Source organism: Fundulus heteroclitus, unplaced genomic scaffold, assembly GCF_011125445.2.
Source record: "Fundulus heteroclitus isolate FHET01 unplaced genomic scaffold, MU-UCD_Fhet_4.1 scaffold_151, whole genome shotgun sequence".
Lineage (NCBI taxonomy): Eukaryota > Metazoa > Chordata > Actinopteri > Cyprinodontiformes > Fundulidae > Fundulus > Fundulus heteroclitus.
In genome coordinates this window covers 330,460-355,568 of record NW_023396563.1, presented here as the reverse complement: position 1 = coordinate 355,568, position 25,109 = coordinate 330,460, and the positions used below count along the sequence as shown (strand labels likewise).

The window sequence follows — 25,109 nt, the reverse complement described above, 5'->3', positions numbered from 1 at the left end:
ATGGTGTAGCCTTTCTGAGGTGGAAATACACAGGAATATTGTAGTGCAATATTGTCGATCCAATTTCAGCATTTAACCTTCTTCGTGTGGAATCTCTCATGATCCCATGACTCATCCTGACAAAATTCTCGCTCTGCTTCACAACAGCCACCAGATTATGACCTTGCTTGTCCTCAGCCCCCCTTAAGGTGACTCCACAGGTAAAACAGACTCAGCAGCTGGTTCTGGCTAAGCTATTTCTAAACTGTAAATTTCTATTCTCTTTTATATGGATTTCATGTTAGCTTCTTTGTCATCGGCTTTTCAGCAGACATGTGAATTGAATTGCATTATTGCCCCCCCCCCCCGTGGGGGAAATTACATTTCAGTACAACCTATCAAGAGAAAGACAAACATGGGTAGACAGGTGACTGAGGCCTTGCTGCCCATGTAGACTAGGATGGTTGGGGTGGGGGGGTGGGGGGGGGAGCAGGCATAACTGTTTGTTAGAAAGAACTGATCTTGATTTCAACCACTTGGCCAAAATAAGATCTAACTCCATCTGAAAAAGAATCACCACAGAGTATGATGCTGCCACCACCATATCTCCCTGTGGTTTTAATATGTTCTCTAGACAGTAAACTGTTGTTACTGTGCCAAACGTCCATTTTGGAATTATGGCCAACCGTTTGGTTTCATCTGACCAGAACATGTTCCACAAAGTTTTGCAGATTTCATTGGATGGAAATGGCCTTTGTCCCCCTTTTACTTGTTGCTGATAGACCTGCCTTTCCCCAGTAAGACACTAAAGGATTATTCTATTCTTCGTACCCGTCTACCAACCCTAACCCATCAGTCCAGACTTATTAGCAGTTACATGTAGAACACAACCAGAAACTACTACAGCTCCCTCAACGATACCACAGGACTCTTGGCAGCCTCCTTGACCAGTTCCTGCAAACGCTACTCAGATGACCTGATAATACATTTCAACACCAGCCTGAGGCACATAATGAACGGGCCGTTTGCACACAGAACACGTTTACAGGATCTTTGCGTGTCAAATTCTCAGGCTGAAAAAAAATGAATAAAAGCCTCTTTCAGTTCATAGTTTCGTTTTGTTACATCTGACAATGAGCAGAACCACTGGATGATCCTCCAGCGTCTGTGAGAGAAACACATTGATCAGCAGAATGGGAAGATGGCCCATGACAAGTTCTCCTGTGATTTAAACACTGAATGCATCCAGACCACCTGCATGAGGATCCTCGCAGAGCTCCACCAGACAGTGGAGACCCTGATCATTTGTCTCACACATCACTATTGGAGGCTGTTGTAAGCCACGCCCCTTATGTGGTTCCACGATCCCCCTGCGAGCTGCGAAGGCTCACACGGTCAACGATCTCAGCGGATCGACCCGTACGACAACGACACAGCACTCTGGTTTTTTCCAGATACGTTTTTCTTTATTTGAGTGTGTTTTCATCACTGCGTCCAGTCCTTGCAGCAGTAACAACTGTGTGCGAGAAGGAATGGCTGACGAGGTCAGGACCAGTTTCGCGCCCTCCGCCACCTTCCGACCGGATCCGGCGGTGCGGAGGAGCGACTTTCATCGGCTTCGAGGTTTCACCTTCTGACTCATACAAACAAAACTGTACACACACACACACACTTTTATAGGTGTCATCATACATGTGAACCAAAAAAAAAAACTTAACATATCAAACTGTGATACCAGCTTAGACAGCATGCTGAATGCAAGTACTGATTCAGTACACAAACGTACAGTGCATACGCACGACACACGTGCATACAAACGAGATCTCACACTTTGTCTTTTTTTTTTTTGTCTCTTTACACGTAGTAGCACATTTTATACAAACATCTACTCTAATCTTTGATTTTCTTCCTCTTGGGACACGCGCACACAGACGGATCGGTCAGAGCTACATGCGGTTGACGGTTAACACTGCAGGACTGAGCTTTTGTGCCCCTTTTACACAAAACTCCACCTCCATCTTTTCATCCGGGTGGTTCCTTTTAGGCCGTTTACCTGCAACCTGACGACATGCCATCAATTTAGAAAGGATGGGGAGGGGGGCGGGTCTCTGAATGGAAAGCCATTCACAGTAGAATGTATTGGCATTCCTTGTGATGTGTTAAAAGCCTTATAGTAAATTCACCTTTTACTGTCGTAAAATAATCTTACAGAAACTTTGATTTGCAGTTATCAAGCGGAGAAAAAAAAAAATCATCAGTGGCACGATTGTAGGTACCCGTCAACGTATGTTTAATTTTTGCTTTCGTTTTTAAAAATCGGCTGGTAATTTGTAACCCGTGACTTCATACACGGGATAGGCCAGAATAAAAGAAAATGGACCTCTGTGTTGCGTGTTTACACCCCAGGGAAACAGGAAGAACCACACTGACTGAATGGCCACACAGGAAGGTCAGGAACAGAAGCTCAGTGGTAGAGAGCAGAAAAGTCAGCATCAAGTCAAGCCTAAGCACTCCAGCTGGTGTGAAACTAAAGGAAACCACCTCCTAATGTGTGGAAGGGGAGCAGAGATGCGTTAGGTCCGATTCGCTACTAAAAAGGTGTAGGAAGCCTGTCGGGGTTGCGGACTACGTCAGTGGTTAAAGACGGCTGTTATGACCAGCTGGCTGGCGGAGTAAAGGCAAAGACACACCAGAGCATTGTGCACATCATCTCTTGCTATTAACATATATTGGACTGGTTGTGCTCAAGTGTGCCAAGGCATTAAGGGGGGAAACGTAAATGACTGGACATCAGCCAAATGTTTTTCGGGGAAAAAAAAAATAACCCTGAAGATGTCCGACACATTTAGCGACCCTTCTGTGTCACCGTCTTCGTTTCTGAAAGCTCTCGTGTTCGGGCTATAGTCTGCTCGATCGGCAAAAGAATCGGTTTAGAGAGGTGCTCGTCTACAGGTTTATGAAGAAACCATCTGGCTACTGGACAGGAAATGTTCCAAAGCTCATGTCCAGAGAACATGAACAGAGAACTGGCTGAGCAGGCAAGAATCAACCTTCCCTCCCCATCTCAGTCACCAGACCTGCACTGTGTAGAAAAGAAATGGGTAAAGGAGAGGACTCTGGACTCTAGAGGGTCTAGAAAGACTCTGCAAAGAGAAATGATCTGAGATCTGCTTCTCTGTGTGCCCTAACCCTGTAAAACGTTACAGAGTTGTCCTACTGGCAGAAGGAGGTACAAATGTTAAAACCAGGGGTACCAACACTCGTGCCACCAGTGATTTAACAAAACTGGATTCTTTTGGTCAGCTAAACCAAAATTAAAAAGGGTATATTTTTCTGAAATTTTCAGGGTGAGATTATGATAATGCAGTAAAAGATGACTTTATTTCAACAGTTTTTTTACACTACTTTACCAGGGGGGGCTGGGTGACAACGAAAAACAGCAATAGCAGCAGCTTTACCAAAACGCATTAGCATCTTTTTCTCTTCTGTGTAGAAAAACAAAATCGACGGCACGATTTAACAGATGAACGATGCATTTTTTTCTTTTCTTCAAGAGAATGAAAAACCGTAAACAAACCATTTGAATGCAAGATGTATAAAAATAGATTTACTGGGTCTTTCATTTGCCCTCTTTGACTATAGAAGCTGGAAGAGAGACAGAAGCTTTTTTTCTTTTTTTTTTTTAAATAATAGTACCACTTGGACTACAACAATCTGACAAATAATAAGAATACTGTCAGGTCAGGCGATAGTCTTCAGTTCAGGTCTGAAGTGAAACTGCATAAGAAGACGACTTCCATTGTGAGAATGTTTGGTCTTGTAGAGGAGTGTTTGCACGGTCGACAAATATGTGCTTGTGTCGGGGGAAGTCGGCCGGTGAAATCTGTGCAGGTGCAGCGAGCTCGGCTTCTTTCAACCCCTGGATGTTATTAAATAGCTGTGCAAGCATGAAGGACGTGGGGTTAAAAAGAAACAAAAACATCTCGGATTCAGTAAAACTTCCCGAAGTTTTACTCTGACAGGTGGATGGAGGGACGAGAGATTTTTTTTTGTCCATTAGCTGAAAGCAAGAGCAGACTTTCACAGCTTCTTTTTCCCTCTTCGCGTCCTGAATTCAAGTGACAACTTCAGCAAGTACACGAGTGTCTGCGTCTCTTGCATTTTATCCTGTTTTATCCCGCGCAGGAGACGGCGGGCCGGGTTCTGTGCGCGGTGAAGGTGGTTCTATGTTTTCAGTGAGCCTCGTGTTCTCCGTCTCCTCGCCTCCGTTGACCCTCTTCACCTTTCGCCGTGCCACTAACCCCCTCCTGCCTGGTTCCTCGCGCAGGCTGCAAACTATTCATACTCCAGGAACTGTTTGTGATAAAACAAGAGGTACCTGAGGAGAAAAGAGCAGCACGCCGTCAAACCCAATCCCTGCTAATGGGAGGGGGGGGGGGGGGGGGACCTCCTGTGTAGATATGAGACCCGCCTACCCTTCACTGTCAAGTACATCGTTGATGCTAGCCTTGGTGATGATGGCGTCGTCGCACTTGAACCACTGGTCTTTGTGCTGCCGGATGAAGGTGGTGTAATGGCCGCTCTCTAGTGTCCCCTGGTGGTTCACCACGGCAAACAAACTGTACCTGGAACAACAAAGGGAAGGAAAAAAAATGACATGACATGAATGAAATGGTGCGTCTCGGCATGATATGAGACAGTGGGCAGGAATGATAAAAAATATAGCGATGTCCAAGCACTTCCAGCCCTCTCTGAGCTCTAGCAACTCGGGCAATGAGATGTGAGGTCCGGTGTGGACATGTACACGAGTCAGACTCCATCCCAGAGGATGAACATATTATGAGCAAACAAAGTGTGGAACATGATCCACCGATTACCAAACTCAAAACAGTCCATTCCAATATTGGACACATTCTCGGGTCTTCTCATATTAAAGTTCTCAAAAAGAAATCATGAGATGGGATCAAAGCAGCATCAGCAAGAGATTTCCAAAGAAAGCCATGCAGTGATACGTATGACTTTAGGAAAAAGTAAGTAATCAGCGACTAAGAGAGGCGCCTCAGCATCAGGATCCAGGCGACGCAGCAGGTCCAGCGCTTTGGTGTCTGAACGGAAGAGTCTTAGCTTGCCAGGACCAGCGGCGAATGTTCTAAGGTTTCACCGCTGTTCTGGGAATAGGGTTTGTGTTTCCCCCAACAAAGCAAAGTCTAACCTGCAAGTGATAAACTGCTGATTTTTACAGCTGAAAGAGGCTTTGTGTCCATTTGTGTTCAGCTTACTTATTGTCATTGTTGAATGTGTCCACGGTCTGCTGGTACTGGCCGTTCATCCTGCTCTCCTTACTGAAACCCAAACAAAACAAAAGTAGCGAATCAGATCTAAATGTTGAATTTCTCATTAATGCTGCACATGACGCATGGGCAGCGTCAGTAAGAATGAAATTATATCAATCTCAAGGTTGTGAGTTCTGATGCCGCTTGGGGCACCAGTAATGTAGTGAAATTCAGAAGATCTGCTTTACTCCAATGTCATTTCAACATTCTGGGTCAGGACAGTAAGGCGTTTACATCTATACATGAAAAAGCAGACTAAATGTCAGTTTTATTGCCTTCTGCACCATACAGACTTAATGGAAACTATGAATCTATACTTTGACTCCATCCCCAAACATCAGATGAGCTTCTGCACCAATGGCTCCTCTTTTAAATCCTGCTCACCTGGAGGCCATGAAGGGCGTCATGTCCAGCTCGAGTGGGAATGAGACGTAGGTAGTGATCTTCCTGCGTAGTTTGGCTGAATGTTCGAACCTCTGACAGAGCCGGACAGAAGAGCGTTAGATCTCAGCTGTGGTCACTGACACGGTCATTTAAAAAAGGTCAAACTCAGTAGTTTTACTTTAAGGTGAAAGCAGGCCACAACGGGCAGCTTCTTCATGGTCAGCTGCTTGGTGGACTCTTGGTAACTGTGGCAACCGCTGCACTTGATCTTGGCGCTGCTGCCAAGGTGCTCCGGTCTGGTGAACCTGAACAGCGAGAATTTGGGGTTTTGGACGGCAGATTTCCTGTACATTTGTTTCTATGTGTAAAAGCTGCGTGGTTTACCTGCGCAGACAGTCCATGAGGGTTGTGGCTCCAGTGGTGTGACTCTCTCCATTAAGTGCTGACACATCTCCTCCGGGGCTGAGGGGCCAGAAAGGCGTGGAGGATCCGGGGAGGTCCAGGCTGATGTCCCAGAACGGATCTATGGTCGTCGAAACACCACTAGAGACGCAAGGGAGGAATTGAAAACGTGTCAAGGAGGAGCAGACTGAACTCTGTGATTCTACCAAGAACAGCGTTTCCCCTGTTGAGCTGACGGGGAGCCGCACCGCTTCAACAAACCCCTCCAAGACGGCCTGGTTAATTATCAAATGTATTTTCTAAACGTAGATCACAACAGGGGTCATGTAAGGTCACCTTTCCTATAAAACAGGTCTATACGTCGTCTTTTATGAAACAAAATGCTCGTATTCATATTTTTACAGCACTGTCGTTTCTGGGCTGCACAGTGCAGTTGGTAGCAAAAAGGTTCCTGGGTTCGAATCCCAGCCTGGGCTCTTTCTGCATGGAGTTTGCCTGTTCTCCTCGAGCAAGCGGGGGTTTCCTCCAGGTACTCCGGCTTCCTCCAGCAGTCCAAAAATAATAATAGAATAAGATTTCTGCACTTAAAATAGGAACAACTCATTTCCGCCATCTTATTTCAAGTGCAGTATAGCTATCTTATTTTTAGGGGTCAAACTACTACTACTTCTATTCTATTGGCAGATCATCTTATTTACCTGCTCAAATCAAGGACAAACTTTACTTATTTTCAGTTCCGGTTTTGCAATGTGCCAACTGTAGAAAATATGCTAAGTGGACATTCCTAGAGGAAACCCTGGAGAATGGCATATTTTGCTTTCTTAACATAGCAAAGACAAAAAATAAGTCAAACTGTTGGAGCAGAAAAGCTGCTTTCCTGCTTTTAAAGCAAGAAGACCAGTGTCGAGTATCAGAGGAGCGCCCTTTGTTTCACTTCCTAGTCCCACACAGAACAATAAAACAGAGCGTAGAATCAGAGCTCTTGTTTTTTTTTTCCATCATCGTGGTGAATTTATAGAACATTCATTACGGGGGAAATTAGCAACCATCCCACAGTAGAATTAGTTTTCACTAATTTGGATGATTTGAAACTCTTCTCGATCATCCGATCATACAAATAGTGATGTAGACACACCAAACAGTAATAAGATGGGAGGGCTCACTTCGGAAGCTTAGGGCCAGACTAAGAGGTGCACAACCTGGGCTTAAATGGCAATCACACTATTTATGGGGGGTAAAAAAAAGAAACCTCTTGCAGAAAGCAAGGGGAGAGATGATTCCATGGTTGAAAAGCGCCCCCTGGTGGCTGCTGACAGCCACAACTGACAGATGTCAAACTTCACTACATATCCACTAATTAATCCCTGAGTCAAGAACTTATGAATAACGTCTGCCATTTCAAGGTCAAAACACATCAGACTACCATGGTGTGCAGCGGGACAGCCGTCGGTTCAGAGGAAGGATCTCCTTGGAAATGAGGCGACTTTTTCTAGACTGAACCAGCTGCTGATCGTAGTTTCTGACTACTGATACATTCCAGCCGGCGTCATGACTTCCCTTTTTCACCTCCCTTCCATAACGAGTTCACTACCTCACGTCCTTGAGAGGAAGTGCGACACCTGAAATACGTTTACCTGACTCCGCCAGATAGATTTGCTCCGCATATCCATCTGGAAACCTTCCGTTGAAGTAATTTTGGGAAGGGGCGAAAATACTGGTTAGCTGATTGGCCTATGTTGGTGATAGACGGGCCAAATGAACCAATCAGATTCGTCGTCGCTCGTAACAGAGCGACGACGAAAACACAACCACAAGCCAAGCTACTCTTGCTGCTGCAGGTAAAGGCTCGTTAGCTCAGCAAAGAAACACTCTGTAATTCCGATAAAACTTGCTCGATAGCCACGCTAACGCTAGTTTCATCGGCTGAAGCCGCCATGTTCTTTAGACTGAACTGTCGCGCTTCCTGTTTCGTCACACCTCAACCCGCCTCAAAGCCAACGCTGATTGGACGTTCGTTTGGTGAACGGCTCCAAATTTTCTTTAACGGAAAGTAGCCAGACTGATCTGCGAGTGAAACCTTGAAAGCTCGCGAGATCAGGATGGTCTCACGAGGCTAGAAATACGTTGGCCTACCAAAAATGTCAGATTCTGTGCAGCTTTAGTTTTCATCTGGAATTATTCAACAATTTATCTACACATTCCATAAATAAAGGTTCTAACAAATTCATCATTTGCGTTTCTAAGCTTTTGTTGCACGTTTTCTGGCCTTTTGTAATTGTAATTTAGCTGCCTCTGACCTTTAATGATCTTCAAGCACCCTTTGCCAAAAGAAGTTTGTGCAGCTGCCTCCTGAAACGCCATGTTTGTATAGTGTTACTGATCGGGGTACCAGTAACTAAATGAAAAGTTAGGATTGTGAGGGTATAGCTTATTTGAACAAAACACATTTTAAAGAGCATTTTGTTAAGAAAATGTTTAGTTTCAGTCCCGCAAAGCAGCTCCAAGCTTCATTTAAGTATGATTGGGTTTCATTTTAGCTTGGTGCTTCTTTTCCCCAACTTTTAAGAATATTTCTACATTTCTGTAAATCATAAAAAAAAGGTCCTGACCCCACCGACGCGGCCTTTTCTTTAAACTGTAACTGTAAACTCAAACATGTGAACTTCTTTGAAAAGAGAAGCTCAAAGCTTCAATGGTGTCAAGAAGCCAGCAGGTGGAGCTAGAGGACCACTCCTGAGGCACCAGGCTTCCTGCTGCTGCAGCGTAGCGGCCCACGGTGCAGATGTGCAGGGCTGAAGGACAGTGGAGCTCAGGGTGGATCACAAGGAGACAACAGTTAGAGTTTTACAGCAAATGCAACATCACAGCTTGGACTTCTCCAGACCCGGCGAGTCTCCGGTGAGGCGCGACTACGGCTCATGGTTTCACTCCCGAACACACTTACTGGCACACTTGGCAGGTGACGTCAGACTGCAGACCCCCTGTGAAGATTTGGTCGATGATGCAGTTACAGTGGTTTGGGTTGTTGGCTTTCTTCCCGTTGTCGTCTGTGGGGACACACCAGACACACGTACAGAAGAGAAATGTTGGCCACCTCGTGCAACTTCACAACCGCCCACCCGGCTTGTAAAGCCGACAAAAGTGACAGCGAGGAACCGCCATCGTCTCGTTTCATCCTCTCAGCTCCCCCCTGTGTTGCCGTGTCGCCTGTGTGCGCTTCACCTTTGCAGTGTCGGTGCAGCACGTCCAGCGCCGCGATGAGGAACTCGTGGGCGTCCTGCTGCTCGTAGCCGGCCAGGTGGCGGGCGTGGGTCCACACCAGGTGCAGGAGGCGGAACGGGATGTGAGGGGAGCGGTGGCCTGAGTAGAACTGCAGGGAGAGGGAGGAGGGGATGAGAGGAACATTTTCTCTCCATAGCTCAGTTGGAGCAAAGAGAGAGAGAAAAAAAAAGGATAGTCACCTCCTGGAAGAGCTGCGACATCTCACACACCAGGCATGAGTTGCTCTGCATCTCGCATTTGTGTCGGTCGGACAGGAAGAAGTCGCGCAGCAGCGGGGTGTGCGTCAGCGCCTGGACGATGCAATTCATGAAGCAGGTGTTGCCCAGGTTGATCAGACCGCGCAGGCCTGAGAGGGAACGGCATTAATCACCGCATTAATTTAAAGATGCTAACAACTATTAGCACACTGTTCAGCTTCTGACTGTCTGGCACATTCATCCAAGATGCAGGATTTTTTTTTTACCTGACTGTGACTCAACAGTTACTTCTCTTTTCTTGTTCAGTTAAACATCTCATTATTATCGGACTATGCCACATCACCTACTAATAATGGCGCATTACGTTTCCCTTTCTCATAAGTCTTTCTCCTCTGTTGTGCAGCTTAACCGTAATGTTTTTTTCCCCCTTATGGAGCATCCGCCTTTCTGAGGGTCTTCTCTAAGAACGCTCATTCTTCCTTTTTCCACGGGTGTCTGATTTGTGTCTGTGTGTTCAGAGCATATTCAGAGCCGACATCTCATCATATTTTCATGATGGCTGCATAATGACAGTAAAGACTTGATATGAGCAGGGAGGCTGAAAACCAGCACCGAAGGTGACCTTTGACCCCTCAGCCGGCAAACATCACTCCCTAAAGATATTACCAGGTGGGCTCGGGAACACCAGAGTCAGTCGACACCCCCCAGAAACACCGCTGGCTTCTCTGGACCCGAAGCTCCTCTGAGCCGGACTGACTCAGAGTGGACAAACGTCTTTTTCAGGGAGGTGATGATGTAAACCAGTGCTAAACAGGCCCCTCCCAGCTTTGTTGGAACGTCTTCCCGCCATCACATTCAAAATGAGTCAATATTTGAAAAAAAAATAAAAATAAAGATAAAGCTGATGAGTTTAAACATTAAGCATCACGATATGGTTCAAAAAGATTAGCAAAGCTTTGTATTCTGGTTTTATTGATGCTTTACACAACGTCCCAACTCAAAGTCGGGACGTTGTGTTTTATTGGGGGTTCAGGCCTTAAACTTTTATGCATTAAAAGTAAAACAAATAAACAAAAAAAGAAAATCAGAAAGTTTTGTGTGGATTTTAATTTAGCCCCTGGTACTCTGATGCCCCTAAATAAAATCCAGGACCACTAACTGCAGTCAGATGTCCCCTGTGTGTAATCTACTCCCAGTGTAAATCCAGGTGCTCTGCGGAGGACTCTGAGGTTTGTTGGAGAACTTTGGAGAACAACCGGACCATGAAACGCAGCAGACCGGTCAGGGAGAGGTTGTAGAGAACTTCAAAACAGGGTTAGGTCCTAAAACCACTCTCCAAGCTTTGGACAACTAAAACGAGAGCCCACAGCTGCAAACTGGGGAGTGGTTTTTATTCTTATTGAATTTCAGATGTAGAGTGGAAACGATAAACTATACATAATGATATTTATTTTCAAATCTAAAAGACCAAAATAGTCATTTAGATTGTTACTTTTTTACAGTTTGGTCTACTGTCATTTATCAATACCATGGTCCATTAATTATTCATTTAAGTCTTGAACTGCCTCAACCTAATAACCCCATAATGTTCCTACTTTGAAGGCCACAGGAACAATCATGAACTCACCCAGATGGCTCCTAGGGCCACCATGTAGTCAAATATTACTGCCTTACGTGTTTGAGTTTGACACCCCCACACTCCGGTTCAGATCAAGCCATATTCTTTTGTTGTTATGGCCTAGTCAAATTCTTAAATCCAATTAGGACTGTGGCGAGACTTGAAAATATGCTCTCCATCTAATCTGCCAGCGTGTGAGCTATGATGCAAGAAGAATGAGTCTCTAGATGCTCAGAGCTGTTACAGACATCCCTGCTACAATGGCAGAAAAAGGGCGCTGCCATTTTTTATTGTAGAAAAAAACACCATGGATCATTTCCATTGAGTACACAATTAAAAGAGGGCTCGGGGTGAAAGACACTGATTATCTACAGTGACAAAGGACAAAGCATTTCTCTCCACAGGCCGACCACTCGCTGGCGGAGTCGAGGGAGGGGGTCTTAGAGGAAAGCAGGAGGTGGCAATCTGGCTGATGAGCGGCCAGAACTGTAAAGCCCATCCTCCAGCAGCAACAATGATGCTAATGGATCTGGGCAGATCACAACAGGCTGCTACAAGGTGTTAAAAGGGATGCCAGAAGCCGTCAGGGCGGCACACAGCCGGACCACTCCACACCGCTTCCGTCCAACAGTCCCTGCTGCGCCGGTGCAATTACAGCCCTGACGCAACACACCGCCTCAAATGCACCATTCATCTAAAAATGCACCGTGTAATGGTCCAAGTCATTGAATGCGTCAGTAAAACGGCTCAGTCCATCAGGTCTAACTGCCCGTCTTGGCAGACCAAGATTACGAAAGCCCCATAAACAAAACATGTTCCTCCTCTGCTGATGTCCCATCCATCTATAACCAAGCAGCAGACCAAATGATGCTGACAGCAGTCGGCTCCGGGTTTGGTCCGTGTGTGTGTGTGTGTGTGTGTGTGTTCTGTGAGCGCAGAGGCACAAACCAATTGTACAGTTGGAGGTGATTCTCCTCCTCTTGGGATTGTGGCGAAGCAGCTCCAGCTCCCTCTTGGTGGGCTCCCACGTCGAGTACTTTTCCCCGATGCCTGCAGAACAAATGGAAATGCATGTGAAACTAAATTTACATGCTTGCCTAATTTGCTTTTATTTCAGAACTGGTGCAGGCAGGCTTATCTGAATAGCCTCTTACAACTGTGATGTTAGACAAGCCTGAAAAGAAACACTTTTAGTCGGTTGAAAAGGTACGAGCTGTCCATTCTGCCCTCCACAGGTAATATTTGGTAGAGCCACGTCCTGCAGCAGCTAGTTTTTGGGGGTCAGGCTGCGACCAGATCTAAACATCTAGAATCTGAAAATCTCGTTCTTTGCCCTTTGCCAACTGGCCCAGGCTCAGGCAGATGAAGAGCGCGTGCCAACAGCTATTTTCAATTCCTGGAACACATTCTCAATTGGATTTAGGCCTGGACTTTGACGAGGCCATTCTAAGACAAGGACGTGCTTTGAGCTAAACCAGTCTACTGTACCGTATTTTCTGGACTATAAGGCGCACTTAAAAGGCTTTATTTTTCCTCAAAAAAACGACAATGTGCTTTATAATCCTGAGCGCCTTATATACGGATTAGTTCTGGTTGTGCTTACTGACCTTGAAGCGATTTTGTGTGGTTCACGGTGCTCTGTCAAAATGTTTTAGTAGGACGCAACGCGGAGTAATACACACTGTGCTTCACCATAATATTACTCTGTGTGTGTGTGTGTGTGTGCTGTAAACGCCCGACTGTTAAACTCAGACACTGAAGAAGAATTTGAGGGATTTGTGGACGAGAAATAAGTTGCCAAAGTGAGTATTGTGTTGTATTTAACATGTTATAACTGAACAGTTTTGAGATTTGTGACTAACGGTTTAGCGGTATTGGATTATTTATTTTTTTTGCGCAATGTGTTACAACTGAACAAGGTTGGGAGTTAATGTGAACATGTTTAATAAAGTCTGACTGACTCATCTGACTGTTTTGTTTCGTTTAATGCGCCTTATAGTCCAGTGCGCCCTATAGTGCAGAAAAAACGGTAGCTCTGGGTGTGTGTATGGGGTCGTCTGGAGTTTTTCTAGGCTCTAACATCTTTTCTTACAAGAGTATTAAGCTCCATCCATTTCCACGTCATCGCTGACCAGATTAGCTGATGATGAAAAAGCTTCCTCACAGCATAACACTGCCACCACCGTGTTTCACCATAGAGATAGACAGCGCTGCTTTTCCTCCCCCTACAACATTTTGCATGCAGGCCTTTGTCTCAGCTATCCGGAGCTCTTTCCTCATGTCTGGCTTCCAGCAAACGTCAGATGGAACTTTCTATGGCCTCTTTGTGCCGCGCGTGCCTGGACCCTAAAAGTTAATACACCCGTATAGCTAATCAGCGACACTCCACTGATTTTTATTTTTTTCCTAAAACATTCTGTAAAACTTGGACCGATTCCCATAGAATTCAGTCATCACCCACATTGGGTTGTCGCGGCATAAAGTACAAAGCCTGAGGTTCCAACATGTTAAATAAAAAAATAAAATGAGGAAATTCAAGTAGTACGGATATTTTCACAAGGCGCTGCGCGTACCGTGAAAGATCGGGTTAGACTGAACTCCACAAGGACCTTATGAGGCCCGCTGCCCGAGACATGAGACTGGATGTGTGTTCAGTGCTGCTGTACCTTGCATCTTCCAGGCTTTCCTCTGCTCCTCTTTGGCAATCTGCTCCATCTCTTTGTCGTAAATGTAGTCTTGGCACATAAAGCAGTAAATTCCCCCATACAGCAGGTCGATCGCTGGAGGAGAGAGGAGAGGGGAGGGGAGGGGACGATGACAAAAGGCAACGTATGAATCCAATTTGTGCAAAAGCAAAGAACACGTCGGTGTACTGGTGCGTGAGGAAGAGGTGGTTTAGGTGCAATCTGAGTGAACCGCCTCAGGTGATCAATCTACACCGCTTGGAAACAACAGAGGGACACCCTGAAGCGTGAGGAAGAAGCAGGAGGAGGAGGAGGGAGGCCCCCCGTTTGCGTAAACTGCATTCGAGCCTTCGCATTACATCCCTGTTCCTGCTCTCTCACCCCCCCCCTCCTCTGCACCCCGGAGCTACCTGTTTGATGTTGCCATAGCAACCAGCCTGCGGGCCTCTCTCGGGAGACGCCGTCTGCAGGTACGGAGCGAAGGAAAAATTAGAGACGCAAGCGGCGGTGAAGGACAGAGAGAGAGGGGAAGGGTTTCAGAAAGCCCTGAGAAGAAGAGAGGTGCAGTGGAGAGGGTCACTGGGTAACCATGGGAACAAGAGGGCAAAAGGAACGGAGGATGGAGATGGAGAAAAGCCCACACGATGAAGCAAACAGCATGAATGGTTGAGTGAAAAGCTGCGGGTTGGGTAAAAGACCAAATGAGATGAGAATCGGTTATTTAATAATTGCCGGTTTCAGGGGGCTGGTTACAGGCTTAATTACTCCGTCCCTGGTCTGCCGAGACCTGCTCCTTTTCTCTGCATTTTAAAACTATTTTTGTGGCATATAATTTAGCAGCTAACCTAATTAAACGTACAATTGCACTCGGTGGGAATTGCACGTCCACGCGCGGCAGGGAGTCTTCCTGAGCGAACTGATAACTCAGCCTGGGGAAGGAGAGAGAAGGAGAAGAAAAAGGAAAAGCAACTAAACAAATCTTGGTTTTTCTCAACATCTGCCAAACCCAGATTTTGTCTGGGCACCCGGAGCGTTTTCCGCTGCTGCCGGGCTCACCTCCGGGATGAGAATGAACAAACTGAAGGCGACATCATCAGGGCGACGCTGCGAACGGAAGATAAAAACGCCTTTTACTGCATATTTGGAACGCGAACACCTTACTTCTTCCCGCTTTTCTTTACGGCATACACAATAAAAGAAAGCCGCGCACAAAGAGGGTTAATGACATCATTAGTGTCCGAGGTGAGCGCTCCGCCCTGGCTTTTTCCACAGCCTGCGAGAGAACGAGGCTGCTGGAGGTTCTGGGCCTCCAGTCGCCCAGGATCCAACTGAACCTGAAGAACGCGCATAAAAAGCCCATGATGCTCCGTGCAGAACAAAGGAGGCGAGGGAAGGATCTGAGATTGAGGCACGTCGTCAGCAGGTCAGCAGTTCATCAGAAGGTCAGCTCAGAGACGCAGTCGTCACTGCGTGCTCGTGTTAATACACAGAGTCAGGGGCAGGTCTAGCATGAACGGCGCCCTGCGTAGACCTCGCCTTCTGCAATCATGTCAGACGCTTTGTCAGCAGCAGCCAGGAGCACCAGCGCTACACAACAGAAGAAATTTTAATAAAAGCCATGAATAAAATAAATCACTTAGGGACCTAACGGTGGACAACTGTCTTTTCCAGCACTCGTGCCACCCCTGAAGAGTTGCAGTCCTGGGCAGCGAGTCGTGCTGCCCGGATCCGTTACAGGATATAATAAATATCTTCAGCGTTATTAGTCACTGCAACTTTTGTGCGTTCCAATGAAATGCATCTTCTACAATCACCCCGTCCTTTACGGAGCAGCGGGATGCCACTCTGCTGGGCCATTCTGGAGCCAAGGGTTTTGCTCAGGGACCCAGAGTGGCAGTCTGTGGGATTTGAACCAAGGAATTTCCAATCTCTCCAGGATGCTAGCGCCTTGCTCCAACCACTAGGTCACCACTCCGTTTTTTGTTTTTTGGCCGTGTGTTGCGTATTTGATCGTTCTGTCAAAAAGTGCTTGACAGTCCTAACATATGAACACAGAAAGAGCGTTTTTTTTAAATAATTTTATTCTCTGCTAATTTTTTTTCACCATCATGTCAAACGTTCAGCATCCTGGTAAGGCGCATTTAGTGTCTGCTGAAATGTTTTATTGGTTCGCAATATTAATATCCAACGGTAGATCGGTTATATCGCACAAAGAAGCAGAGAATTCAGCCTTAGGACGAGTGGGACTGGTTATGTAGGGATGGCAGTGACTCATGGATCCTTACAGGAAATATTCCAAATAGTTTGTAAATACGACTGTCTTGTTTTAACCTGGTTGCAACGTGCTACTGCTACCACAGGATGGCAGCAATGTGCAAAGTTGTTTGCCATGTAGGTGCTAAATACAGGTCTCTTTCATGCTGTACTAATGAACACCCCAAATTCAGCATCTCAGAAAATCTAAATATGCCAGGTCCAATTTTGAAGACACCTGGTGCCACACTCTAATCAGCTAATAAAGTCCAACGTCATGTTCCCTGATGAAAGCACATTTTACATTTCCTTTGGAAATCAAAATCCCGGAGTCTGGAGGAAGAAGTTTCCAGTCTGTGATGGTTTGGGTCGCCATGTCATCTGCTGCTGTTGGTCCACTGGGGTTTCTGAGGTCAAAGGTCAATGCAGCCGTCTACCAGGACGTTTTAGAGCTCTTCATGCTCCCTGCTGTGGCCAACCTTATGGAGATGCAGATTTCATACTCCAGCAGGACTTGGTGCCTGCACTCAGTGCCAAAGCTACCAGTACTTGGTTTAAGCACCATGGTATCTCTGTTCTTCATTGGCCAGCAAACTCACCTGACCTTCACCCCACACAAAATCTATGGGGTATTGTGAAGGAAGATGTGCTACGCCAGACCTAACAATGCAGAAGACCTGAAGGCCACCATCAGAGCAACCTGGGCTCTGATAACACCTGAGCAGTGCCACAGACTCATCGCCTCCATGCCACGACGCATTGCTGCAGTAATCGAGGGGAAAAGGAGACCCAGCTAAGCAATGAGTGCTGAACAGATTCATACTTTTCAGCTGGCCAATATTTCTGGAAAGTATTTTCTTGTATTGTTCTTAATATTCCAATATTCTGAGATACTGAATTTGGGGTTTTCATTAGTTATCAGTTATAATCATCAAAATTGAAAGAAATAAACACTTGAAATATATCAGTCTATGTGCAATGAATGAATATAATATCCAAGTTTCACTTTTTCAATGGAATTGCTGAGAAAAAAACGTTTTCATGATATTCTAATGATGTAACCAGCACCTGTATAAATTTTACCATTTACAAGCCATGAATCATGCCTGAAAAAAAGAAAAGCCTGAAAAAAAGAAAAGCTGTTATCGTCGTTCTGGCCATGGCTGAGGCATATACTTCCACATAAAGCCCTAAATTTTATGTCCGTGAAGCAAACTTTGGAGCGGACCAGACAGTCTCGACTCTCCGCCCCTTGTCACCTCCATACTTCTGCAGGCAGAGAGAAGCTGGGCTTTATTTATTAGTTCAGACTGATTTGTGATCCAGCTATTTCTCATGGTGGATCATTTCATTCTTAAAAAAAAAATATTCAAGACATCCATGCACATACAATAATAAAAACAGAACTTGTACTCCTTTGTTTTAATATAATGATTTGAGTTTTTAATTCCCAAATTTCTTTAAAGTGTTAACGTCTCACAGTGATTCTGAAGAGCGGCAGAGTGCACGATGCTGATGGCTGGAGGAGAGGCTTATAGCCACAGCTCCAGCCGCCAGAGGGTCTGTGGAAAAGCAAGAGGCAGCGAGCGAGTAGAACAGTGTAGAGCGGAGCAGGGCTGAAATCTTCAATGGAAACGCGCCACTTTACAGTTAGGGCCATGGAAATTCAGAGTGACAACGATTTCTGAATTTTGCTTCTGTACTTTGAATGCTCAGACTTTTGGCTTTGATTTAGTGAGTGCTGGCTCTTAATATGGCTCACTGCTCAGGGCAGCAGCTTGTCAATGTGGCATGAGGGCTAAAAATAATTTTCAATAAAATCCACTCTGGTCTCATTTCTTTCTACTGATGCCTTCCGCTTCTTCTCTTAAACTTGTAAGCAGTTTGCTTCTTGCGACACTCAGCCATGTTCAAAGTAGAGCTGGACAATTAATCGCATTTGCAATATAGTTGCAACTTAAAAAAACAACAATACAATTTCCAAATCGCTGAGGTCTGCAATTTTCGGTTATGTAACTGTTAGATCTAAATGGTGCATTCAATATAGTTAATCACAACATTCTCTTAGAAAGACTTAAAAATCGTATCTGTCTGACTGATTCCAGCATGGGATTAATTTCCACTGTTATGCTGATGACACTCAGTTATATTTATCCATAAATCCTGATGAATCCAATCGGTTACTTTGACTACAGGCATGTCTTGATGACATCAAAAGCTGGATGACTTTAAATTTCCTGCTTTTGAATTCTGACAAGACAGAAGTTGTAATCTTCCTCAAAAAATAAACTTCTTAATCAATCACTTAATCTGGGTGGCATTAACTTGGCCTCTGGTAATAAAGTAAAAAATCTTGGTGTTATTTTTGACCAAGACATGTCATTTAAATCCCATATTAAACAGGTTTCCAGAGTTTCCTTTTTTCACCTCAGGAATATTGCCAAAATTAGAAATATTCTGTCCAGGGATGATGCTGAAAAACTAGTCCATGCATTTGTTACTTCAAGGCTGGACTATTGTAATTCTTTACAATCAGGAAGTCCACAAAATGCAGTTCAAAGTCTTCAGCTGATCCAAAATGCTGCAGCAAGAGTTCTGATGAAATTCTCCTAACGTATAAAGCCCTTAATAATCAAGCTCCATCATATATCAGAGCTCTGATTACCCCGTATGTTCCTAACAGAGCACTTCGCTCACAGACTGCAGGTCTGCTGGTGGTTCTTAGAGTCTCTAAAAGTAGAATGGGAGGCAGATCCTTCAGCCATCAGGCTCCTCTCCTGTGGAACCAACTCCCAGTTTCGGTCCGTGAGGCAGACACCCTGTCTACTTTTAAGACTAATCTTAAAACTTTCCTTTTTGACAAAGCTTATAGTTAGAGTGGCTTAGGTTGCCCTGACCTACTTATGGGGATGTGCTTCTATGGGCTTAGGCTACTGGAGGACATCAGGATATATTTTTCTCACTCTATCGAGTTCTACTGTTCTTCAATTATACATTGCTTGTTGTAGTTTCAACTTTGAACTTTTTCTTCTCTGTCATTTTTCTCTTCATTGTAGGTACACCTGGTCTGTTAGATGTGACATCATCCAAGGGAGACAGATCATCTGCCATTACCATATAACATAGAAAGGATTCCTGGATCAGTGTGTGATTCTGTGCTTTTTGTGTCCCTTCTCTGTCTTCCCTAACCCCCAGTTGGTCGAGGCAGATGACCGTTCACACAGCCTGGTTCTGCTGGAGGTTTTCCTCCCTGTTAAAGGGGAGTTTTCCTCTCCACTGTCGCTTTATGCATGCACAGTACGAAGGATTGCTGCAAAGCCATTAACAATGCAGTTAACTGTCCACTGTGGCTCTACGCTCTTCAGAATGAGTGAATGCTGCTTGTCAAGACAATGCAATCTGGTGAGTTTCCTTAGATAAGAACCTTTTTGACCAATCTGTCTGTATGATTTGATAGAATTTGACTATGTAAAGTGCCTTGGGATGCGTTTGCCGCTATATAAATAAAGTTGAATTGAAGAAACAATGGATAAGACATGTCCTTAAGGTGTCTGTAATGTCTAATGTGGGTTTGCCTCCACATGGAAAGGAAGAGAGTTGCAGCAATGAGATAGTCTAGTTTTATTATTTGTTTGAGAGTTTATATAATCTAGACTTTCTTTATACCAGAAACTTTCAGGAATCTCACCATAGAATTAAGTACTGAACAAACTGTTTAATGCATAGACCTTTTTTGTTGGTTGCACTTTATGTTCAAAAAGGATTGATGTCCAACTCAACAAGCTATTCTCTTGAATAAAAATATTCAGATTAATTAATAAACAGTTTTCTTGTTTTAAATAGTCCTTGTTTACAAACATCTTTATCTACAGGTCATTTTTGTTGCTTGTGGTTAATGCAGAGAAAAGTCAAAATTAAATCGCAATTGCAATTATGGTTTAAACATATTAAAATTTTGATATTTGGCAAAATCGTACTGCCCTAGTTCAAAGTATACGTTGGGAACAGCAGAGCTACAATGAAAAGCTAACAGGGAAGCTAATCGCTAAACTAACTGGATACATACACACTAGAAGTGCACATGCGCAGCCAGCAAGCAGAAATCAACAAGTAACGAGCACACTGGCGTTGTGTGAGCATGTCTGAATGGTCGGCATGTGGGACAACCAATAGATAAGGTGATAACCCCGGAACTTGAGGGACAGAGGAGAACGGGGAAAGAACCAAAACTCTGACCACTCACTGCCGTTTGGTGCTAAAGGCAGTGATTGGACGATTTTACCCAGTATAACAAAGTTTTTCTGAACAGGATTACCAACTGTAGCTTTGAGGCAGTTATACTCGCATGTTGGGTTGTTGCGCCGGTGGGGGGGGGGGGGGGGACACCACTCAACATAACCAGTGGAAATGCCGTAAAAAGAGAGGAAACAGTTCCAAAATGGCTGCGCCCCGTATTGTAAACAATCATGCTGAATAGTTGGTGTGTTTGTGGCAGCTAAACATAAATAAACTGAGGGCTCAAGACGTAGAAGAAGATGGTATGTTCACCCGTTGCATACAGGAAGACATGAAGGTGGGGAATACAGCCTGTCTGTAGGGATCTTTCTTAAATAAAAGGCTAAAAAAAAATACATTGCTTTACTAAATAAAAGCTGATGGCTTTACTGTTGCTTGTTGTTTTATACTTGATTTATGCTGCAATTGATGGAAACAGAAGTCAAAATCATTGTTTGTACCCATAACCTTGGCCAGGAAACTCACCCCTGAAAGTATACCAGTAATTTGCGCATGCTGTTTTAGGTCAGAGAATAAGCAGCTACAAAACAGCATTTAACATAGTTAATGCCAACACATGCAAAGTTGTTCGGCGAGGGAATCCCCTGCACCATTTTGAATGAGACTTGCGTGGGTGCAAACCAGGTACATTAAAAAAAAATAACCACAGGAACTATGAACAGCTTGACAGACCGTGGCCAGTGACTGGCAGGTCAGAGTCTGATAAATCTGACCTTTACCTGATCAGTGAAAGTGACATATCTAATGGCTATCAACTTGCAGGAATAACACAACACTTTAATGTGGGTACTGTTACCGAGGGAAGAAGCTCAATAAAGCACAGAGACACAAGAAGCAGAGTAAAAGGAAACTATTTTATAGGACAGCTCAAGAGCCGCCTGCGGTTGATATAGACAGGGAAAGAGAGCACAGCTACAACCAGACAACAGGAAGGCTTAACGGAATACAGCAAAGTTGATCTGTTGTATCCTTTTTAGATTTCAACCTGTTATATAGTACATGCTGGATTTGGAAATGTTCAAGTTAAAGGATCGACATTTTATAGGACATACAGGCAGAGGCCCCTGTATTAATGCTAGCTGCGCTAATCGTGCTCGTTGGCAATATAAGATGCGAAAAACAGTTTAAAATGCCAATTCTGTAATGATTTGGCCTTAAGTTTCAATTAGTAAGGCCTTGTTTATGTAACAGAGTAACATTACCTTGATTCCTAAAATAGTTCATGACTGCTCAGGCCTCAGGGCAGGAAATCTAAAAAAAATAATAATTTAATGCTAGTTTCACCTCTTTCTACATTATAGTTCTCAAAGAGAAAAGATCAGAGGACCAAATAAAAAATAAAAAACAAGTGGGGATCAGTAGGGGTTGGCCCAAGACCTCTCATGCTAGAACTGGTTTACTGATTGTGATCTGTTGCACTGACTTCCTAAACTTCATGCAGCAACTGTCTGATCCCAACGAGGGAATGAGTGAGTGTGCTTCTGGTCATACCGAGGTTATGCCTTTTGCTCTTGGCATGCTCGTGGATGTGTTTTTTGGAGAAGCAGGCGAAGAAGACACAGTAGAGGCAGGAGTGGAGTCTGTTGAGGTGGGCGCCGCACATGTGACAGATGCATGACTTGGCCTGGAAAAAAAACAACAACAACAACAACAAACTAAGAATCAAGAGAGGTGGGTTTGGGCAATGTCATGAGTACTCACAACTCCTTGTTACCAAAGCTGACAGCATCACATCATCTCCAGCTCTGCTTCCATCAAAACCAACGTTAACAAATGCCTCGGCTTAAAAACCAGAACCATATATATATTAAAAAAAACAGCAGAGTTGCAGCTAGAATTTATTAATTTCCATAAATACTAAATGGGGAAATATAGGCCAGATCAGCATAAAACGGTAATAAGCATGTGTTCCATGATACTGGTCCTCAAAAGATGCTATGTTTATAAAACATCTATAGTGTAAAGAGGGTATATTTAAAAAAAATCCTATGCATTATTAACTGCGCTTCACACACATTCTGTTTGATTGTCTGTGACAAGAGGCAAGGGAGGGAGGCGTAAATGTGCACGCAGCGTGGACTGCAGCAGCTCAAAAGCATGCAGATGATATGCAGGCATGCACACGAGCCTGCTTGAATACGAGAAGAGATGCGTAATGCCGCAAAAAAAAATAAACAACGCATGAAAGGCAAAATAATAAAAGGAACATGGATGGAGGAGGGGAAGAAGGCAAAGAAAAGGTGAAATTTAAGCCTTCGGGGTGTTAATAAAAGCTGAGTGCTGCCGGTGGAGTCGTGTGCGAACGAGGGAGAGGAGACGAAGAGGAAAACAGATCCGCCGTTCGGATCCCACGCAGCACGCTGCAGCTGGGAGCGCCGTCAGAACAGGCCTCAAAATGCAGAATACGTTAAAAAGGTCTGAAACAGGGAGAAACACTCGTTAAGAACCTAACTGGGTCACGGGAAAGCAAGGCTCGCTGATGCACGTTTGGACCAAAGGCTGTCTGTCATGTCATCTGCAGAAGGAATAGGAAAAACAGAGTGAAACGACGGCATGTATCTGCAGACGGGCCTGACCCGCCTGCAGATACGTGGGTACGAGGGCCACAGGTTCACGGCTCGGACGTGCGCGGGGAAAAAACAGCTTGCATTTCTTCCTCGCGAGCAGAGGATCTCCAGCAAGGATGGTGAAGCCAGTTGGAGCTGATGGGGAGGACGCGGGGAGCAAAGCACGAAGCAAGAAACCCTGGAAGAGACGGTGACAGACTAGAGACTGGGCCGAGGTGCGTCTCCCGACAGGAAAGCGACCCTAAACACGCAGCCAGAGCAACCCAATGGTTCAGACGAGAAAGCAGGCGACGGCTGCAAATGACCGCATCGACTGCAGGTCTCCGCGTCGAAGCGGGAAAGCATCTGGAACCCGAGGTCACCACGCCCCGGTCTGATCCCGGGGGGCGTCCGTTAAGAGCAGGCCCATCAACGTCCGGACGTTGCAAGACTTAAAACATGAGGGAAAAAAAGAAAGACAACTGACATTTGCATATGCTCCTTGATCCAGCCATTTTACAGAGCAGGGCAGGCAAACATGCCCGTCTGCAAAAAGCTGACAACGGGTGTGATTGAAGCGACAGGTGGCCCACAGCATGACGCTGCCGCCACAGCTAGATTTCCATTCTGGGCCAATCCAGCTAGGGCATCCTCTGGCAAGGCTAATCTGTGGGAAAGAGACGCACTGAAAATCACCAGGGGTGATTTCATCAGCAGGGGTGCCAGCAGGGGCTGCGCATTAGGGATGCACCCCCGCGCGTAACGTCGTCCGCAAAGTTGATCGTGACAACGTGCGAGCGTAGGGTGGGTGCAGAGAGGCACGACACCGAGCACGCGCTGCGGATGGCCAGTGTCGTTTTTACACACACACACAAACACACATACGAGGAGAACCCGCTGCGTAATGCTGCCGGAGGAAGCGGAGCCAGAGCAGGCGCAGCGCCAAGCAGCGCGGGGAGATGCGCATCGGCGCTCAGACCTAGTGGTCACTCTCTGGCCTTGACGGGAGCGACAGAGCGTCTGTTGGTTTGCTTTAGTTTGAGCTGTACCACTGATGATGGCGTTTATTAATCGAAAAAGCACGGGCTTGGCATTAGACGTGTCTGTCCTGGACGGGCGGGGAGCTCGTCAGACGTTCAACGCAAAGACCAGCAAAAAAAAAAAAAAAAAAAACAGCACGTTGTGTCGCACACTGGGACACTTGTCTTCCCCCTCCACTTGTTACCTTGCGTTTTCTTGTCTCGGCTGAACCGCTCCACACGAAGCACTGATAAATAAGCCTCAGGTTCTGCTTCCAGTTGTCCACTTTGAAGCTGTTCACATGGGGGCAGCCTGCGGGACTCATGGCAGTCTCACAGCATCCGGCTTTTCCGCCTGCTCCGCGCGACGAACCTGTTCACAAGCCGCCCCCCGCCAACCCCGGTCCGAACGGCTAGGTTTTTCTCCCCCCCCCTTTCTCTCTCTCTCTCTCCCTCCAGCTAGCTCGCCAGCTTCGTTTTATTCAACGACTGCTGCGCTCGAGCTAGCTGGCCATGTCCCGGTAGCAGGAGCTGATGCACGCGCAGCAGCAAACATGGAGGCCAATGTTTACACTGCGGCCTGTGTTTGCAGGTTGTCACCGACGCGCTCAGAGCCGGGGCTGCGCAGCTCATGAAGCTCCCCTAATTCGCTCAGTTACATGTTAGCACGCTGGCTAAAGTTGGTTAGCACTGGAATTTCAACACGGCGACCGTCGCCAGGACCCTCCTCATTCATAACGCGGGGCCAATCAGCGGCGCGTTCTCGGCGTTGATTGGCGTGCGACAACGTTCGTTGTTGTTTCTTCTAACGCGTCCCGCCTCTACGCGACGGGTGCTGCCTCGTGATTGGTTGGCCTCTTCCCGTGAACCACATCCGCTTGTTTGTGGAGATGCTCGTTGACTGGACTCACTCCTCAACAGTCAACCGGGTGATGGCCTGGGTGAAGAAGACCACGAGGCGGCGGGAAGAGTTAAGAACCGACCTGTCAGTTTATTATGTCAGAAATCGTATAGAAGAAAATCACCTGCCTCGTTAAGACTCAACTTTCCAGAATTCTTAGTAACTTAAAAATGCAAAACACTAAAGGTCATGATTTTATAGCATATCATTGTGGG

General features: G+C 45.6%; 1 protein-coding gene across 2 annotated transcripts; it reads right to left on the bottom strand.

The window, feature by feature from the left end:
- Positions 1–1,423: 1,423 nt before the first annotated feature.
- Positions 1,424–24,767, bottom strand: usp22 (ubiquitin specific peptidase 22). 2 transcript variants are annotated; one of them, XM_012864132.3, is made up of 13 exons: positions 24,200–24,767; positions 21,920–22,052; positions 13,862–13,975; positions 12,144–12,245; positions 9,560–9,726; positions 9,321–9,468; positions 9,043–9,145; positions 6,081–6,239; positions 5,875–6,001; positions 5,697–5,788; positions 5,259–5,321; positions 4,455–4,604; positions 1,424–4,357 (listed from the first exon to the last, which is right to left on the bottom strand). In XM_012864132.3, exons 1-13 carry the CDS (start codon positions 24,317–24,319, stop codon positions 4,315–4,317), a joined length of 1,521 nt encoding a protein of 506 aa, XP_012719586.1. In that variant the 5' UTR covers positions 24,320–24,767; the 3' UTR covers positions 1,424–4,314. The 2 variants fall into 2 exon arrangements, with proteins under 2 accessions (XP_012719586.1, XP_021172934.1); XM_021317259.2 differs by lacking the exon at positions 24,200–24,767 and adding an exon at positions 22,143–22,163.
- Between the last annotated feature and the right edge of the window lie 342 nt (positions 24,768–25,109).